General features: G+C 44.6%; 1 protein-coding gene across 1 annotated transcript in view; it reads left to right on the top strand.

Annotated features, from left to right (window-relative positions):
- LOC118780134 (contactin-2-like) overlaps positions 1-19,980 on the top strand; it is a 28,063-nt gene extending 8,083 nt beyond the window's left edge. Inside the window, exons 2-23 of the mRNA XM_036532457.1 lie at positions 524-637; positions 1,747-1,888; positions 2,583-2,758; positions 2,937-3,032; positions 3,509-3,721; positions 4,036-4,138; positions 4,638-4,819; positions 7,111-7,247; positions 8,698-8,827; positions 9,173-9,323; positions 9,815-9,942; positions 10,431-10,606; positions 11,396-11,516; positions 11,873-12,031; positions 12,465-12,614; positions 13,224-13,294; positions 13,478-13,712; positions 14,074-14,189; positions 15,470-15,656; positions 16,303-16,415; positions 16,650-16,818; positions 17,057-19,980. Of these exons, the coding sequence (XP_036388350.1) occupies positions 580-637; positions 1,747-1,888; positions 2,583-2,758; positions 2,937-3,032; positions 3,509-3,721; positions 4,036-4,138; positions 4,638-4,819; positions 7,111-7,247; positions 8,698-8,827; positions 9,173-9,323; positions 9,815-9,942; positions 10,431-10,606; positions 11,396-11,516; positions 11,873-12,031; positions 12,465-12,614; positions 13,224-13,294; positions 13,478-13,712; positions 14,074-14,189; positions 15,470-15,656; positions 16,303-16,415; positions 16,650-16,818; positions 17,057-17,163 (3,120 nt within the window). The 5' untranslated portion in view covers positions 524-579 and the 3' untranslated portion in view covers positions 17,164-19,980. The remainder of the gene's footprint in view (positions 1-523; positions 638-1,746; positions 1,889-2,582; positions 2,759-2,936; positions 3,033-3,508; positions 3,722-4,035; positions 4,139-4,637; positions 4,820-7,110; positions 7,248-8,697; positions 8,828-9,172; positions 9,324-9,814; positions 9,943-10,430; positions 10,607-11,395; positions 11,517-11,872; positions 12,032-12,464; positions 12,615-13,223; positions 13,295-13,477; positions 13,713-14,073; positions 14,190-15,469; positions 15,657-16,302; positions 16,416-16,649; positions 16,819-17,056) is intronic.
- The last annotated feature ends 289 nt before the right edge of the window (positions 19,981-20,269 follow it).

Raw genomic sequence — 20,269 nt, 5'->3', positions numbered from 1 at the left:
TATTCTCAGGTAACCCTCGCAAGCATAAATAGTATTAATGAATAACATGAATAACATTAACATTAGTGTACACTACTCAGGTTGAGTGCTGTGCACGGCACAGTTTCAGCACCACAGACAGACCCTGCGCACGTATGGTATTACACTATAGTACACAGTATGCTGTGATTGAATGAGTGTGAATTGACATTTCACTGTTCATCGTGATGTTTGTCTATTTAACTAAATGCTTTTGCAGGTTAATTTTGTTTATTGTTTGTTTATTAAACAATTTTATGAAACCATATATATTTAATTGAGTGCTGTCTGTTGGGCAGTTTCATATTGTTTCACAGGTTGTGTGGTATAAAGGTTTTGGGGTTTATTTTTGGTCACATTTAGGGTTGTTGTATCGTTGAGGGTGTGACCTAGAGTGAGGGGCAGCCAGTCAGGAAGAGGGAGTGGCTATTCTATTTACCTGTGCATTGGGGAGGCAGGGGCAGTGACCAGCGGGTGAAGCTGTCTTTGCTGTCCCCCTGACCAGGCTGTTCCATAGGCCGGCAGGGCCCCTCCGCCGCGGCCTGGGGTTCTGAACCGAGCATGGGGCGCCTGGCCTGTCTGCTGTGCCTGGGCTCTTTGGCTCTGAGCTGCGCTGCTGGTGAGTTCCCTTTCCCTCTCCCACCTGTCTGATTCTCCTTATCCCCCCCATGTTGCCTGCTTTCAGGCATTACTCCTTTGTCTCCGTGCACCCCTCCCCTCCTCACCCCTCCCCTTCCCGACCCCTCTTCACACCTGTCCATGTTCCTGAAGCCTGAGTCTGATTAGAGTCTGAGATGCCAGGCTGGCACAGGGGTACAGCGTGAAGGGGAGCCTCAGGGGGTCTGGACAAGAACAACCCACATTCAGGTTATTATTTCTGATGCGCATGAAAGAAGATTTGAGTAGAGATTTTTTTTTGTTCTCTTTTCTCCTGTCCATTCAGAGATATTATGAATGGGTGGAGTGTAATTAGCCACGATTAGCAGGTTAATTGTTCAGTTCACATGCACGCCTTTACCCTGCCAAATTTCAGCTTGCCACCTATCAATCTGAACCCGAAATATCTGACTCATATGCAGGATGTTTATTTGGGTGTTTTCAGTTTCTGAAAATGAGCAGAGCCATTTTAATTTCAGCTCTTGTTTCCCTAACAATGGTGTCTTTGACCGTGCCTTCCTGCTGTTCCACTTGAGCGGAGTAGCTCTCTACAGTGAAGCCTCTGTGAAAGTGCAGTCTCTCTGGGGAGCTAGCAATGAGACTAAAAGATTAAACGTGTCACAGAGCCGGCTCGTTGTTGTAAAGACACTTCTGCAGCATGCAGATGAAATGATCCCCGCATCTCTGGGACGCCAGCTCTCTGAGAGACCTTGTTTTTGAGAGAGAAGAACTTCAGCATTCGCCCCCCCTGCTCGAAATGAAGGCGTCTCTCACTGCCCCAGATTCAGGCACAGGTTCAAGCACATCCCATACACACTCTCTATCTCTCTCTCTCACACACACACACACACACACAAATGCACATGCAGACAAATGTACTTGGAGAATACCTGGGCAACTGCCTCATTCTTGAATTGGGTGTTTTGTGTGGAGTTTCATCAGCAGCCATTGACAGCATTTCATATCTGTGTGTCTGTGTGTGTGTACATGCGTGCATGCGTGCATGTGCGTGCGTGCGTGCGTGCATGCATACGTGTGTGTGTGTGTGTGTGTGTGTGTGCTGCTCTGCAGGTGGGGAGGTGTGTGTATCAGGCCATGACAGTGGTCCTGTGTTTGAGGAGCAGCCATCCAACGTGCTCATTCCTGAAGGTTTGACAGAAGAGCCGGCCATCTTTACCTGCCAGGCCCGAGCCAGCCCTGCTGCTGCATACAGGTAATCATTTAAACACCTTTACATACCTTTACCTGCCCGAGCCAGCCCTGCTGCTGCATACAGGTAATCATTTAAACACCTTTACACACCTTTACCTGCCCGAGCCAGCCCTGCTGCTGCATACAGGTAATCATTTAAACACCTTTACACACCTTTACCTGCCCGAGCCAGCCCTGTTGCTGCATACAGGTAATCATTTAAACACCTTTACACACCTTTACCTGCCCGAGCCGGCCCAGCCACCACATACAGCTTACCCATTTACACATCCGCAGTCACCTTAAGACATACCTTTTGTGATAATGTATGAGAGGTTTATTTTTCATACATGCCTGTTTTTTAACATATTAAACATCAAAAGAAGACAGTACTAGCCAATAGATCACAATTTGGCCTTTTGTGTTTGTCAATGAATAGGAAAACATATGCATTCATATGCACATATGTAATGATATGGATTAAATTTAGTGACAGCCTTGAGGAGCAGAAAGAAGTGGCTGGGCTGTCGGGAGGAGTGTTAAGAATAGCAGAGTTGTGCACACCACCAGGTGGCGCTGTAACCACAGCCAGACACTTCCATGTGCCAGGACCAGAGCCCTTAACGGCTTGAGATATTAATGAATGACCTTTTGTGGGCACCATGTGGATCATACATGAAGAACTCACCTGAGTTCCCCCCCCCCACTTCCCCCAGGTGGAAGGTGAATGGGACAGAGGTGCCACTGGGGGGGGACTCGCGCTACACCCTGGTGGCGGGAAACCTGCTGATCAGCAGCCCCCAGCGGGAGCAGGACGCCGGCTCCTACCAGTGCCTCGCCACCAACCGCTGCGGCACCGTGCTCAGCCGGCCCGCCAACCTCAAGTTCGGCTGTGAGTGTCTGCCCGTCTGGACTGCAGCTAACCAGCGCTGATCAGCTCCAGCTCCAACGCCACTGACTGTGCTTCAGCAAGACCGACTGCATTCCATGCATAATGAGGAAAACTTAAATGACATTTATAAGTTGATGTCATCTCTTATCTTTTTTTTTTACATCATTTTTTTTTACAGATGTCCACCCCTTCCCGCCTGATCCGAGGAGCTCCCAGACAGTTTATGAGGGAGCAGGAATCATGCTTACCTGCCAGCCTCCCGCCCACTACCCAGGTATGCCCACTTCTTGCTGGGACTCATGGTAATGGACAGGATAATCACAAAGCCATCATTGTAGTCACATACCATTATGCTGAGAGAATAGGACAAAAAGGACAGAGGAAAGAGAAAATTACTTCTTACTTATTATTATAGTTCATACTTATTTTTATTATTTTATTGTATTGTAAGGACAATGGCACAAGTACATAATAGTATATCAGTGATAAAGCATTTGTATAATTAATTAGTTAAATAGACACCCTTGTGCACTCCACATCTTACTTTATTTTTATTATGTATGATCTATATTCATAACCATAACCAGGTATTTTCTCAAACAGGAATGGGACTCAAACCCGCAGGCCATGTCAGAACCTCTCTGGTACCTTTCCCATGCCAGTCTGGGACAGTATGAACCAGTCCGAACCAGTCCGAACCAGTCTGACTCAGTCTGAACCGGTTCTCCTGCCTCTCTCTCTCTCCTGCAGTCCTGTCATACCGCTGGTTCATTAACGAGTTCCCCACCTTCATCCAGCCGGATGGGGTCCGCCGTTTCATCTCCCAGGTGACAGGAAACCTGTACGTCGCCATGGCCGAGCAGGAGGACAGCGGCGACTACTACTGCTTCACCACCAACCACATGGAGATCCACACCAAGAGCGTGTTCAGCAGGGCCAACCCCCTCACAGTGCTTCCTGATGGTGCATATCCCTGCTGCGTACACACAGTCTGCTGGCCAACCCTGGCCCCAGTTAATAGTTAATGGTCATTTTTGCACAGGCCTTCGATCTTTTGATCAACAGCCGCAGCTGTTTAACAATGCGCCTGGAAATTTCATTTTTCGTTTGTGTACATTATTGCTATCTATTTAAGATCTCCAGGGCTCGGATCACAGATATGGAGCATCACTTGTTGAATCAGATTTTTTTAGAAATATATCTTCACACTGATTATACAGTATGCAGCATTGTTCATTTTCTCTCTCTCTTTCTCTGTCTTTCTTCTCACCATTCAGCAAACCCCAGGAAGTCCGCCCCTAAAATCAAGGTGCGCTCCCCCTCGGAAACCTACGCCCTGACGGGACAGACCGCAAGGCTGGAGTGCTTTGCATATGGCAAGTGAGTGACACCACTGTCACACGGTCTCTCCTAACTGCACAGCCAGAAAGAGCAAACATGGGGGGACTTTCACTAACAGTAACACAGGATGCTGAGACCCAACACCCACATCTTACAGAGAATCAGAAAAAGTATTAAGTTTCAGACTAATACAATCTATTTCCAGGAACTCAGCTGTTGGATAGAACAATATATGAGTCATTTGTTTTCATTGGGAACAGACTGCACTGTAATTTATGATAAGACATCTCTAGTGTCGCATGGAGATTCATTCTGTGGTACCTTGACTTACTGTAATAATGACAAAGCAATATTCAGAGATAACGTTAAACATTTAACACACAATCACAGGTCCATTAGACATTTAGTACGTTAGGCAAAGAGCACAAGAGAAATTGTAATTGAATCTCTATAAAAATCTCTAAAGCTGAATCTATTCAGAAAGCCGATTCAGGACCAGAGCCACATACCTTTCTTTCCCTCCATCCCTGTATGCCAGCCCTGTCCCAAACCTACGCTGGAGGAAAGTGGATGGGTCGCTGCCTGCAAAAGTGACCCCCAGCATGGATAAGCCCACACTGATCCTCCCAGACCTGAGCTTCGAGGACGAGGGGACCTATGAGTGCGAGGCCCAGAACTCCGAGGGGCGGGACATCTACCAGGGCCGAATCATAGTGCAGGGTAATGTCTCCTTTAAAACTCAGTTTATTTCTGCTTGTTACTGTGACTAACTGTGATCCTGTTACACTTACTCACCAGGGCTAAGTCGTAGCACAAGGTAACTAGAGGGAACTGCAAGGTACCGCAATCATTACGCTGTTCTTTTCCTGTGGTTTCATTTAATTAGTAAGAGTGATTGTGTAACACATACCAGGGCTGAATCATACGGCACGGTCCTCAGAGGTTTGAAGGGTAATGCAATCGTCCCTTTAATGAAGTTATTATTTCCCTTTCCTTCCATTTCATTTAATGAGCATCAGTGTTTCCTCTCTTCCTTTTTAAAGAGATACACATCTTTTAAAGCCACATCACTGTTGAACAGCCAATCTGAAAAAAAGTTGTCCCCCATCCCTTGAATTTGTCAGTTTTCACTTGTTCTGACATCAGCACCTTATGTTTATTCTTTCCAGAGAATCACAAGGGAATGGATACTTGATTTCAGACTCCCTGTGAGAAGTCGGTATTTTTGTAACTTCAGTATAAGTCCACAAAGGCATGCTCAAGATTTAGTATCAGATTTATATTTCAGGGACATTATTATTTGAATCCTTTTTCTTTCATAAGACATTAGTTTGAACAGACAGCGATCCCTTCAGCATTGCTCCTCTCTGCCTCTAGTCCCCAGCATGCACAGTGAGGTTGTTCCATTCAAATAAAGAGAGAGATGGAGAAATGCCTTCTGGGATTTGTATGAGATTTCAGTTCTCAAGGAGATGGCTATAGAACCATAAAATATCAGATCACTTCATTTTTGCTTAAGAAAAAGGACTCTTCAATCAGATTCGTATGACAGGAAGTTTGATGGAAAACACACATTTAAAAAAGTGCGGCTGAAGTACTTTTTAAGGCTTTTCATTGCCCCCTGTTCAAGCTTCAGCACACTTCTCTGTACAGTCTGGGGAATAACTTATTTCCTCTAAGCAAGTATTGCCAGGAACTTGTTGGCAACAATCATCTAGAACCATATTTTTTCCTGTGTCATAGTTCTCTCAGGTTTCACTTTAAAACAAAGGTCTGAAGAGAAAGGTATAGAGACCAGTATGCTATGGGTTAACTGTTCTGTTGGACAGGGGAAATCAATGAATATTAATATGCTGTAAAGGTAAGGTCAAATATGCTCACCCTCTTTTTACTGGGTAAACACTCAGATGAGCATATGTTAATTTGGAAAACCAAAATGTCATGTAATTACATTTAATTGCTTAGTTCTCTGACCTCTCTCTGATAGCACACCCCCGGCCCCCCCACACACACCCCTCCCCATTTCCTAACTCTTCGCCCCAGACGCTGTGGACCCTGCTGTTCCCCTTTGTAATTATCTACCTCCAATTAAACAGCGCGCTCACTAAACAGGTCATCTTGTGCTGTTTGCCTGGAAATCTTTTGTGAACAGCAAAAATCTCACAGCGCTGTTCTTTACAACTAACTGATAGTCAGTACGGGCCTTGGCCTTTGTAATTAATCCAAGCTCTTTGGCTCGCCTCTTTCGACTGTCTGTGTATCAGACAGTGAATAGCAATGGACAGCAGGTTGTGAAAAATAGCATTTATGTTCTGGTGTATTTACAGCTACACTAGGCTGGCCTTGACACTGGGGAGTCTTTACAGGGAATGAATAGTTACCGATTGTGTCTTTACTTCAATGCTGACACCCTGATTAAAAATTGATGCTTCCTGAATCCATAGACAGAGATGAGCGTACAGTTGAATGTGATTATTTTCTTGTGAGGCAGTCTTTAACTCTGTCTTCATCTTGTACCCGTTATTCAGTGGTGATGGAATGGACATCAGTGGAGACACTGATAATAACACCTCTTTTTTTAAAATTTGAAATTCTGTGCTAACATCCTAAAACTGCAACCCCTGTTTCATTTGCGCTGAAGAGCTGTTTTAATTAGTACTTCCATCAGCACCCTCTCAGTGAGGCTGTGAAACACGGCTAACACTCATCAACGCCAGTGCTGTCCGACATGGCTAATTTCAGACCCCCTGCCGTGCAGCGATTTCCACGTGACTGTGGCGCGGAGTGATTCAAGGGGACCTCATGGTGACATGACAGGAAATTGTACTTTTTTTTTTTTAAACCCTAAACCATGTTTGGTAAGATGTAATGAATCTCACTGCACATATGGGTGTTTCATAATCAAGACTGTTGGCTTTGAGTGGAGAATTTTGTGGTTCCTGTGAGGTAAACTCTGTCCTCCATTCTGCCTTGCCCCTCCCCCTGCCCCGCCCCACCCTGCCCCTCCACAGCCCGGCCCACCTGGCTGCAGGTGATGCGTGACTCGGAGGTGGAGATCAGCTCGGAGCTCCGATGGAGCTGCACTGCTGCAGGGAAACCCAAGCCCTCCATACACTGGCTGCGCAACGGCCAGCCCCTGCGATCACAGGTAACCCCGCCCCCACGCCACCAGCCAAATCCAGCCCAGAGGTCCTGGACTGAACCAGGCCCACACCACAATCCAAAACTCAGGTCTGAACCATGCCAGACCCAGATCATAACCCAAACTCAGGCCCTGGACAGAACCAGGCCCACACCACAATCTAAACTCAGGCTCTGAACTATACCAGGCCCACACCACAATTTGAATTTACGCTCTGAACTGTCCCAGGCCCTGGGCCACACCAAGCTCACACCATAATCCAAAGTCTGAGTATGTCCTGAGTGTGATCCTCGTTTTTTGGGGGCAGAGGATGAGACCACCAAAAGCAGAGCAGCAAATAACCAGCAAGAGACTTTTATTGGACATGGACATCACAATCTCTCTCAGTTGTAATCGCACAATGAAGCTTACAAGAAATGAAATTCAAAAACATTGGAAGCTTTATAAGTAATGAGACTTTTTTTGGATGTGCAAAAACAGCAGATTCTTTACCCCCACAAATAACCAGGCCCTGCTTTGTGACTAACATCTTCCTCCAGGCATTGCAGAGAGACAGTATGTGTGACCTGGCCTAGAAATGTGAGGTGAGGTAGGGTATGTCAGGTAGCAGTAGCTAGCAGGAAATATATAACACATTAGGTTTTCAACAGCATAAAAACATGACAATAATTCATGTTATTTCATATACTTCTTAAAAGTTCCAGTCAGTAATCTTGTTTTTGAGGATGATTATGACAGTGTATGGATCAGATTCGCTGAACTGTCATGGAATTGTGAGATAATATTTTCCCTTGTTCAGGTAAAGGATAGCCATAGAGATTAGATGAAAAGGTTCATTAAATATAATAAATTCATCCATTTATTTAATAAGGCATTACATGTTTCACACTTGAACAGGTTGTGTTAAAAGATTTTTAAATATCGATACAGGAAATGTTGTGAAGGAATGGAGTGCTCCCCCTGGTGGCAAAGTACCTCACATTTTGTTGTTTTGCGGTGTTAAATGAATGTGGCTTTTTGGAGCAGTCAGTTATGAAGTTATTTGACAAAATAATTGAAATCTTGAGTAAGACATTATACAGGAAAATGAGAAAAGAGTTACAGTCAACCCCCAAACTGAACATTTCTCTTCATTGAGATTTATTTCTTAGTGGCCTTGCAGATATATTACGTAATTGTTTGCACCATTTTCAAGGAATAGACTAGAAGGAGAGCCATGGCAATGTATCAGTCCCTAACAGAACCCTTGAACAATATTAATCATGATGTATCTCACAACCTGGCAAGACAGCTGACATGCAGTCTCTACTGAAAACATGTCTGCTCAGACTGTGTCTTCTGAAGATGAAATACAACACAATACCTCAGTTTTCTGCTTACCCCAACACTAAAATAATCATTTAATGAATCACCCCCCTCTCTCTCCCACCCCTCCTTTTGCTTTGTCTATCCTCAGGACCGAATAGAAGTCAACGGCGGGGAGCTGAGCATCAGCCACCTGGCCCTGGAGGATTCTGGGATGTATCAGTGCGTGGCGGAGAACAAGCACGGAACCATCTACTCCAACGCACAGCTGCGGGTCCAAGGTGAGCCGCCAGCCCGCATTAAACTGAATTACCTCACTGAGTGCTGAAGGGTGTCATTGATCATCCGGACCAGTTTGCGCTAATTCTGCACTGCTTTTTCCCTGTGTTTGTCCCTGATCTCCCCAGTGCTGTGATGTCATGCACGCCCCTGATGTCAGCCTTAGTGAAATTATCCTCTATCTCTGCTCAGTCCTGTTATTCCCGTCAGCATGCTTCCTCCTCTATCACTCACTCTGTCCTTTCTTCTCCTCCTTCCCTTGGGGTTTTTCTCTGGCCTGTGGTTCTGGTTGCTGTTTTGGGCCTATGGTTCCGGTCACCGTTTTGGACCTGTGGTTGCGGTCACAGTCCACGCTCCAGATTTCCGCCTGAGCCCAGTAAGAAGGCTCATTCCCGCTGCGCGGGGCGGGCAGGTGGTGATTGAGTGCCGGCCTCGCGCTGCCCCCAAACCCACCCTGTTCTGGAGCCGTGGGACAGAGCTGCTGACCAACAGCAGCAGGTGAGTCTGACGCTGTCATCTGTGGGTATTTTCTCACAGTCCTGCATGCACATCAGCTTAGCAGAGACATTCTGCTTAGCAAGGAATTCAGGTACAAGTACAAGGGTACACCGGCAGTGTTCCACCGGAGAATCAAACCAGGAACCTTTGGTTTATGAGCTGTATTCCTTACTAACCCACTACATTGCTGTGCTTGTTACCAGAAGCTTCCAGGTTTCAGTCACAGCCAGTACACTGGTTATTTGACCATTTAAACTGTGTTCTATGGTTGAATACTCACTGAAGTGGGCTGATCATCTTGCTAGAAAATATATGAGGATTCAATGCTGAAAACATTAGAGATGAATTCCTGAATTACTACACTACTCTGCACCCTGAAATACTGAGACCATTATCAGCAGTACTGAGAAAGGATGGATTGACCGCTGGCTTTGCAGGGTTCTGTGGGAGGAGAACTCTCTCGTTGAGAACTTGTACTGTCGTCCTGACAGAGTTACAGTCACTCCAGATGGAACCCTCTGGATCACCAACATCAGCCGGACAGATGAGGGGAAGTACACCTGCTTTGCAGAGAACTACCTGGGCAAGGCCAACAGCACAGGAACCCTCTCTGTCCGAGGTACACACCCCTGTCCCTAGCTGGCCATCAGTCACATCTGTCTAACACATACCCACGCAACTCTACCTGGCTTAGAATGGAAGACTCTCTGTTTGAGGTATATTCTCCTCTCTCTACCTGGGTAAGAGTACAGCAGCCTTCTTTTTAAGGTAAACCCTCCTATCTTTGCCTGGCTGACAGTTCAGTGGCTCTCTGTCTAAGATAAGCCAGTCTCTCACTTCTGTAGTGTGTTCACTCAGGTAAAGAAACTGAAGAAATTCTGACTTATTTCCGCCTCCATGAGGAGGACATCTCACCTGATCAGAGCTACCCTGCTGCCAACATATCGGCTTAAAGCCGCATATTCTCTCTGTGTGGGAGTATGTGCAGCCCAAGCCCAGCCTGTTTGACACTTCCTGACATTATCATACAGTTCTCCTGTGCTCAATAGCATCCTTGGACCTGAAATTGTTACACGCTCACTTTTACACCGTCCTCTCGCTCTCCAGATGCCACCAAGATCACCCTGGCACCATCCAACGCCGACATCAACCAGGGCGAGAACGTCACCCTGCAGTGCCACGCGTCACATGACCCCAGCATGGACCTGACCTTCACCTGGTCTCTGAGCGGAGTCCCGCTGGACCCAGAGGAATCCAGCGGACACTACCGCCGCCTGGAGAGTGTGAGTGCTAATCCCTGTTCCATCACCCTAGGGGCACAAGACCCAGTGATTATCCTCACCAAAGCTGTGATCATCTTCAAACCTTACAGGCTGTTTTTATGGGATTAACTTCCAAAAAATGCTCCTAACGAACCAAAAGTTTTATACTTATTCAATATCTCATGGCACACAACACGACACAATACAAATATATGTAAATATAAACATTTCTTACCACAAAGAGTCATCAAATCATAATAGGGCATATATTTGAGAACAATGGCATCACAAAAAAACTGCATGCTCAAAACTGCAATGTTAAAAGTGGTGTTTGTTTTATTATAATGCACTAATTCCATTTGCCCTTAAATGCCAGTAGTTGCTGCCTCAATATGAAGTTTATGAAACAGTTTACAGGGATTACAGCTACTATGCAGTTTAACAGGATTAATGCCCATTTCAGAGTGGGTAAAGTAGAATTTCACCACAAAGAAAAGATTATTCTGCAGAATCTAATTATCGTTAGAATGGAAATCATGCCATGCACTGATACAGACTTAAAGGTCATGGTATTTAATGAGTCCAGGCAAGATTCAGCTGAAACCAAAGTTCTTTGTGACATTTGTTAGCAGGCCTCACACACACACACACACACAGACACACACACAGACAGACACAGGCAGGCACACACACACACAGACACACACACACACACACAGACAGACACAGACAGGCATACACACACACACAGACACACACACACACACAGTGGGTTCTGCCACACTGTTCATTCTGATCTCGCTGCTTCAGAAAGAGACCATCGGTGACCTTCTGATCCTGAACGGTCAGCTAAGGCATGCTGGGATATACGCCTGCACTGCCCAGACGGTGGTGGACAGCGCCTCCGCCTCCGCCAAGCTGGTGGTCCGAGGTAAAGGGGTCAGGGGCCGGGTGGAGGCCAGATTTCAAATTGGACTGCAGCAGATTTTTGAATTTGAAATGTCTTCGGTTCCTCGGTTGAAACCGCATCTCTTAATCAAGTGCACATCTCCAATTACTGAGCTTTGTGCCTGAGGCATCCTCCACCTACTGATTTATCCTGAGCTAAGAACAGCAATGCTATTGATTATTCATGGCTCATACAATATTAACAGTGACAGCACTAAGGAAGCCGTGAAGTTATCCTAGATAAGTGTGACTACTCATCCGCATAATGTGGTCACGTAGTGCACCTGTGACGTGTGTGTGCTCAGATGTGGAGTTTGCATTGCTTTTTATCTTCTGCAGGTCCTCCAGGCCCACCAGGGGGCGTAGTTGTTAAAGAGGTGAACGAGACGGCAGTGGAGCTGGGATGGAGCCGGGGCTATGACAATCACAGCCCCATTGGGAAGTACATTATCATGGGCAGATCCCCACTGGCACAGGGCTGGAAGCTGATGAGGACTGGTACGGGGGTTTTATTATCAAATTACAGGGAGAGATGGGGGTGGGAGGTATCTAGCAAAGATTAGATAACCTGAACTGGTAGATAAATATTTCAATACATATTTTTACAATAAGTCTAGGACCAGACAGAAGTAAGAGGATAGTGCAACAATATGAATAAATGAGTAAATATCTGAAACATAACTGAAACACCACACACTGTTTTAATATTCTGAGATTATCCTTATAATTTGCTTTTTCTAGTTTCAAACATTTCAAACATTTCAAACAACCCAAGAAGTCCTTTATACAGTTAAAACAGGTTTATTAGCTCTATTAATGGGCTGACTCTTTAAAGCATCACTTCATTGTATGATAGGTGTCAGTCATTTCTATAATTATCAGAAATAATGTGATGACAGAGGATTTTCAGTGACGCTGTGAGCCTCTACAGACCCGCCCACCATCGAGGGGAATGCAGAATCAGCACGTGTGATTGGCCTGCTGCCCTGGATGGACTACGAGTTCCAGGTCATCGCCAGCAACATCCTGGGCAGCGGGGAGCCCAGCATGCCGTCCTCGATGGTCCGCACGCGACAGGCAGGTCAGAGTGACCGCGACACCAGATACGCGTATGCGGCCAGCGAGGGCCTCCTCAGACTCCATCTCCACCTTTAACTTTTACAGGCTCCTCAGAGCAGACGGAAACTTCCAGCACTTCTCAGTCTGAACACCTCAGTTCGTTCACAGAATGAGAAAAGAGTATGGTTGAATGTGGTTTGGTACAAGTACAAAATTAGCAACAGATTGAATCATAGATCATAGATCATAAATCATAAATTAATAACTGGATATCAAACACATATACACATTGTTTTAGAGCTGAATTTCAGACCTCATTGTACTTGGGGTATGAGATAGGATACTAATGGTTTCTAACCAGGACAGAAACAACAGTCCAGCGTTTTGCTTCTGTGTAGTGTATGACTGTGTTCTACTTAAATGTATGCTTGAATTGGTGTTTAATACTGCATTTCACTTTATGTGCAATTTTGTGTTGTGTTTATCCCTCCCTAACTTCTGTCTGGTTTAGCACTGTTTGCTTCTGTGTAGTACTAAACATTTTAAACCCAGTGTAAGAGTCTGCGTAGTGTTTAACTCAGTGCAATATTCTGTGTTTAAGCCTCTCCTGTCTGCACTGTTTATTGTGTAGCTCCAACTGTGGCCCCCAGTGGACTGGGAGGAGGAGGCGGTGACCGAAATGAACTCATAATCACCTGGACGGTTAGTGTGCCTGTGTGTGTGTGTGTGTATGCCTATTTATGTAAGCCTGTATGCACATGTGTGTGTAATCCTGGTAGCCAGATTAATGATAATTGCCAACTTTTCATACTGCCCACCAGTACAGAAGTCAGTCCCTCTTTGCCTGTGGGTACACCGGTGACAGTTTCTCTGATGCGTTTCCAGCCCATGTCTCGAGAGTACCAGAACGGAGACGGGTTTGGCTACATCCTGCAGTTCCGCAAGCGAAACGCCCCCTCCTGGCTGGTGCAGGGGGTGCCCCACGCCGAGTCCTCGCGCTTCGTCTACAACAACCAGAGCTTGTCCCCCTACTGCCCCTTCGAGGTCAGAATCAAGGCCTACAACAGCAAGGGCGAGGGCCCCTGGAGCCAGCTGGCTGTGGTGCACTCCGCGGAGGAAGGTGAGCAGCTGGTCTCTGGATCCACAGACAGCATCATAGGGTGTGCAATGAGCAAAGCCTTACAGCTTTAGAGCAGCATAGCCAAGTGTATTTACATGTGAGCTGCGCAGGGGCAAGTACCATGCACTGATATTCATGACCTCTTGACAAAGGCTTCTACCAAAACAATGAGTCATTTTGCCGCTAGTTTCTCTACATGAGGTCAATGGAAGACCAATTCTAAATGAGCAACTCGTTTTCAGATGGTGTGAATTTTACCTCTCATCGAAACAAGATAACCCTGTTAGCCTTTGCTCTGAGTTACACTTTTGGAATTCGATAACACCCGTGTCCTGTTGTCTATTCTCTACCCTCCCGACAGAGCCCACTGTCTCCCCTCAGAAGATCAATGCCACCGCCTTGACGGCATTCGAGATGTTGGTGTCCTGGGACCCAGTAGAGCACCTGGCAGCCAATGGAGTCGTGCGGGGCTATGAGGTGGGACACCTTTAAAACAGATTAGAATCAGAACCACCACCCACAATAATCATGACTTTTTTCCAAGACAAAGATGTGATCTCAGCAAATCCCCTAAAGAACAAATATCTAGAAACACCTGTACTAGGATCCATAGAATAGGAGACAAATTTAACCTGGCACGCTGCCTTGATACACATATGTTATTAGAAATTAGTTTTTTTATTGGTTGCTTGCTTGGTTGAATGATTAATTACCCAGGACAGCAAAAATCTGACAACACTTGTTTCCATTGTAGTCGTCCTAAGATGCAATATGGGTAGACAAAGTTTTAAAAAAACTTGTGTTGTCTATGTTGTCATTTCCTGCTGATACTCTATTGCGACCTGCTTGAGATCTTTGGAGTCCCATATGTTTCTCTGTTGTACTTAAATTGGCATGAAGTAACAGATGTTTACTAATGTGTTTTAATAATTCTGAAATATGAAGAATAAGGGGTGTTTAGAGAAAATTGTTAGAGATTGGATTATTATCATTTTTATGTCACAGTAAAAAGTACACAGACTGTCCTTCATCTGCTTGCCACTAAGTTATTGCCTGTATTATCACGGCAGATGGAATACTGGGAAATATCTTACATCAGCATGTTGTTTTTTTTTCTATTTTCTCTATTCATCATGTGATATACTGTAAAAAGAACAAGGCTATCAATGACAGCCGCAGTATCGCCATGTCCTAACAGATAGGATTAAAGAGACAGTGTGCTACTGAGAGCACACACACTGTATCTGCGCAAGAACTGCCAGGTGTACACTGCAGGTTAATGTGATATCAGGCCAAACTGATACAGAGAGGGAACAGAGACAGGAACAGGGGCAGTACAGGCTGGACTTAGGAAGGGCGTGTGGAGGTGGCAGAGATTACACTCTCAGCTGGACTGCGCTGAAATTTCCATCTGTTCGCCTGGCATTCATCCACCTATCCCTGTGTCTTGCTGCACCACCATCCCTCCTATTGGCCGAGAGAATCACCCATGCATGCTGGGAAGGATGGGGCCACATTTGGAATACTGTCAGAGGACAGTGGATCGGAAAATGGGTGGCGTCCTGCTGCTCGCTTCAGTGTTTTATCAAGTGTGAACAGAAGTGAGATTGGGCTATAATTCGCCAATGATATTTTATGGACTCAATTTTGACCTCTGCTTGCACTGCCGCTCTTTCCGTCACACCGTAAGTTTTAATGGTGCTATATCTCCGTGAATCTGAAGGCCTGTGCGAATCTTTTTTTTTTCCCCCTCCCAGATCCGCTACTGGCGCCCACAGGAAAAGGAGGCCGCAGCAAACCGAGTACGGACGGCGGGGTTGGAGGCCACAGCTCGCGTTTCGGGGCTGAGGCCCAGTACCATGTACTACGTCACTGTCCTTGCTTACAACAGTGCGGGCACTGGTCCCCCCTCCCCCCGAAGTTCTGTCATCACCAAGAAGCCCCGTAAGTCACCTCACCACCCTTCCCTCCCCTCAACACTACCTCTTCCTCCACTCCTCCTCCCGACACCAGCCGTGTGCCGTTTTCCCACACTCGTAAGATCCCACAATGCCACTCTGCCAGTTATAAGAAATTTTTCACACATAGACAGCAGACCCTCAGTCCTTTGAATCAAGGTTTTTCTAGTCCAGCTCCCTCTAGTGGTCCATTTGTGACAATGACAGACATGGTCATCAGTGCCACACTGCCTTGCGCATGTTAGAGATGGATGTTAATGGATTTACAAAGCGGTGGATCCTCATTACAGATTAAGACAAAGGTCAACAAGAATAGAGGGTTTGATCCACTCTTCCTTCCTGTCTGCAAATTTGAAATGAAACAGTCCATTTGTTCCTCAAATATGCTATCGCTACACAATGGCTAAGGCTAATAGAGAAATTCATTCATTCCTATGGTAGAACATATTACAATTTTAACGTACTTATAAATCACTCCCACACACCTCTTTGCTCCTTACACTACAAAACTGCACCCATAGTATTAGGGAATATTGCATGTGGCATGTAAGACAGGTATCTTAAATGTATGGTTAAGTATTTTACATTTTAGAGTAAGTGTCTGCAATCTTACCTCATTCCTCTCTGCACAGCCCCAAACCGCCCCCCAGGAAACGTCTCCTGGAGGACTGATGGATCATGGGTAACAGTGATATGGGATCACGTCAAGGCCTTTAAGAACGAGTCAGCCGTGCTGGGATACAAGGTGAGCTGTGATCAGTCGTGAAAGAACTCTTTGTATGTGTGTGTGTGTGTGTGTTCTGCGTCTGTCTGTAGGTGTATGTGTGTATTTATGAACATTCATTAATTGAAGTGAGAACACAGGATTATCATGATTGTAAAATTCTGTAAAGTAAACACAGTACCAGCTGTGCTGTAGTGTAATCTCTGCAGGTGTGTCCAGCTCTCCCTGAATCTGCTGTTTTCTGCTCACCCTCAGATCCTGTACAAACACGAAGGTCACTCTGCCCTCAAAGTGCTGGAGAAAAGTAAGACCTCCATCAGCCTGCCCCTCCCCAAGGAGAGCACCTACGTGCTGCTGGAGATCTGTGCCTGGGGGGACGGGGGTGATGGACCCCCCCATGAGACTATAGTGTCTCGAGACTCAGGTGAGGAGAACAGGACGGAAAAGGAGTGCCAGAAATGGGTCTGGGGGTATGAATTCGAGAGGATTACTGATGAGAACTCTACAAATTCTACAACATTTCTGAACAGAACAGAAGTTATGACATTGAAAATGGGCTACATTAAGCTATGCTAGGTGTATGATATCTGGAATAAACAGATGTGTATGACAGTTGATGCTAAGATTTTCCTAAACTCAAAGTGTTTTTGTCTTTCCTCTAGGCACTGGGATGATGGTTCAGAATTCAGCCGGGATTCTTAGCCCATGTCACACCATTCCCCTCATCCTCTCAGTGTTGCTCCTTCTGATTCGCTCACAAGAACTGTGACTTCAGCCAATCCTGTGGGGCCATTGGATGCCTTTGACGACTACAAGCCTACTTTGGGGGTGGGGGTGGGGTTGAAAGGCAGAAACTTTTATTCATTTTATAAGAGAAAAAAACATGGAGAAAGTTTTGAAGAAAAGTGTGTTAGCTTCAAAATTCAGACTAGAGAACGTGTAACAAGACTACCTGATTGTAATTTTATAAATAATCTTAATAAGAACATGCCTTATGGGAACAACAATGTGAATATCATATTTAGCTTTTTTATAGGAGGCTAATTATTCCTCAGAGTGGCCAGTATTTCCCCGATTGCTCTCACTCTCTCTTTAAGGCCACTAACAGCCACAGACTGGAGGCCATTCTCCATTTCAAGGCCGGTAGAGCAATATGGTGTGGGCATACAGAAGCACAAACCTACAGTATTTATTGTGGCACTTCAGCAGACCTTTTTCAAATTTGCAGAAACATTTTTATTTTTTTATACCATAAACCATCTTTGGTTTGGCAAAGCCAAAGCACACAAATGTATATTTTCATATTTTGAGTTTGCTTATGTGCTTCCTTCAGTTATTATTGTTGCTCCTGTTTTTATTCAAGCCATAAAATCATTATTCCGTTCATTTGGGCTTGAAGCCTGAAGTATCTGGTGTAACCTTGAGGAAAGGCCTGTGAGGAGGTGGAGAAACACAGAGCCTTGGAGTTGAATCCACTGAGGAACAGGCCAGCAGACAGACATCACTATCACAACGCTCAGAATTTACTAGCCTCGTCAGTCACAAGTCCAGCAGCAACGTCTGATAGAGAAGTATTTGTCCTACATGCAGAAGTCACAGGGTTCAATATGAATGTGAAACTGTTACAACACAGCCAACTGAAAAGCCAGGCTCTTGTATTTATTACTGAAGGCTTATTTATTTATCGATTTATTTATTTACTTACTTAATTACTTACTTACTTGGCAGGGACAATGTAATATTTTGGTGATGCTCAGAGTATATTGTTTCCACATCTGTTGATGAGTCACTTTTCAGCTGTAGCCCTTGGGCAGGCTATGACATTGTAGTAATATCACTACATGAAGACATAAAGAGTAAGAATTATCCAATGTTATCAGCGTGCAATGGTGTCTCGTTCAATAAATAATGAACCAGAAAAGGTAATGTCAGAGCTTATAAATTCAGTGCTCATCAGGACATGATTTATCTTAAGACACCATGTTTTACAGTTGCTCACAGAACGGGGTTATGCCATTGCAATGCCTGAGTGCCTGTAAAGAGAGCACAGAACAGTGACACATTTGATTGGCAGTGCATTTTGGGGTTAATGCTATTCGTCTGAGACAGAACTAGATGACTAACATATGATTAATCGCATCTGTGCTCTGTTCCCAAAAAAATATTTTGTATCTCCAAACACAGAGTTTCATTTTACTGTTGTATGGCCTTTTTTACATTGTACACATTTAAAATTCCTTTATAAATATGAATATAGCTAAACGGTCCACGAGTCCCAACTCTGTAAGTATGAAGCTCCTCATGTCTGGTGTGGAAGGCAATGTTAGCTGATGAGGCCAGAAGATAAGATATGTCAGACAAAGTCCAATCGCTCCTTACAGCCTTAGTCTGCCTATCAGTTAGTGACTGTGAGAAAAACAGCATATCACAGTAACATCGCTTTGTGTCACTCACCATTGACAGCCACAGCAGGCTAAAACAGAGAGACTTACTATTTGATCAAGCAGTAACTTTGTACATGAAGATAAAGATTTTGTACATTCAAACTCTGGAAAAAGAAGTGTTATCACGGTTTATTTTAAAGTTGTATTTATACTAAAAATGTAATAATTACATCTACTAACTCTGCCTTTTCTTTCAATAAACAAATCATAAGCGTGTGGAAACAGGTAGAAAGGTCACTGTGGTTTAAAAAAAAATACCACAGTAAATAGTTAACTGTAAATATCAAGTACATGTTAATGTTAAAAACTGGAATTAATTCAGAACAAATACCACATGTGCATTTTAAAGCAATGTTTTCTAAATTATTTCACTCTTTTAAACTTGTAGGTCATTTCCTAATTACTGCCCACCCACAATCGGATTACTCACCGCTTTCAAAAACATAGCTTGTGCTTATTGAATTGATTACCTGCTTTTACCAGTATAAAGAGGCCATTCAGATGAAGAGTGACTCTCACTCTCTCTCTGTGTCCTTGAGTTCCCTGCAGACCTTTTAGCTTCAGGGATGAACTCTACAGGGAGAGTATGGTAAAGCACAAGACCACCTCACCCAACAGCCAGACAGACTCATCACTGTAAGACACTGCCAATCAGCTATAACCCTCCTGTTTCATGTTTATTCAGCCTCATGTGTGTTATTTAGAGCTTTTTTATAGTGCCCTCTGTGGGAAGTGTTGATACCGGTTCACCTGACCAGCAGCTTGGCTAGTTTTCCATGTGCATTGCAGGTCTTTGTCATCTTTTTGTCATGTTGTTTGCCAGTTTCTCGTGTGACATTGACTTGTTATCCATAAGCAGGTGAGACTTTGAATGAAAATGCCAAATCATTTGAAAGCCATGAAAGGACTAAATGTATGTACAGAAACACCAGGTTATTGCCTTGATCGGGGTTCGGTTTGGGGATCGGTGGTTAGTTTCGGAGTGAGTACATTGTTATGGTTTAATTGTGAACACTGCCTTTTCAGCTAAGGGGCGGTCTACCTGAAGCGTCCAGGTGGGGATATTTGTAATGTAATACCTGACATTTCGTATCATAACAGGGCAACAACAAAACTTTAAATCTGGAAAGAGAACAGGAAAATAGCACATTTGTACTGTATATAATCTTCAATAAACAAGTTGTCATTGTATTTAGAAATGATTTTGTTTTATCCCTTTCTCTCTCTCTCTTGCTCTCCCTGGACATACAGTAGCAGCTAAGAGTTTATATACTTATATATTCATAAAACAGCAACAATTACTTATGTAGTCATAAAACAGGTTATATGATACCAATTCAAACATGAAAAGTAGCCGAATGCAATGGAACAGTTTCTGTTCGTGTCTGTATTCTAGCATGCACACGTGTTCACACACAGATGCTTACTATA

The sequence above is a fragment of the Megalops cyprinoides genome, chromosome 7, assembly GCF_013368585.1.
Source record: "Megalops cyprinoides isolate fMegCyp1 chromosome 7, fMegCyp1.pri, whole genome shotgun sequence".
Classification (NCBI taxonomy): domain Eukaryota; kingdom Metazoa; phylum Chordata; class Actinopteri; order Elopiformes; family Megalopidae; genus Megalops; species Megalops cyprinoides.
Note: the sequence above shows the minus strand (reverse complement) of the source record. Positions and strands in the feature narration are given on the sequence as shown.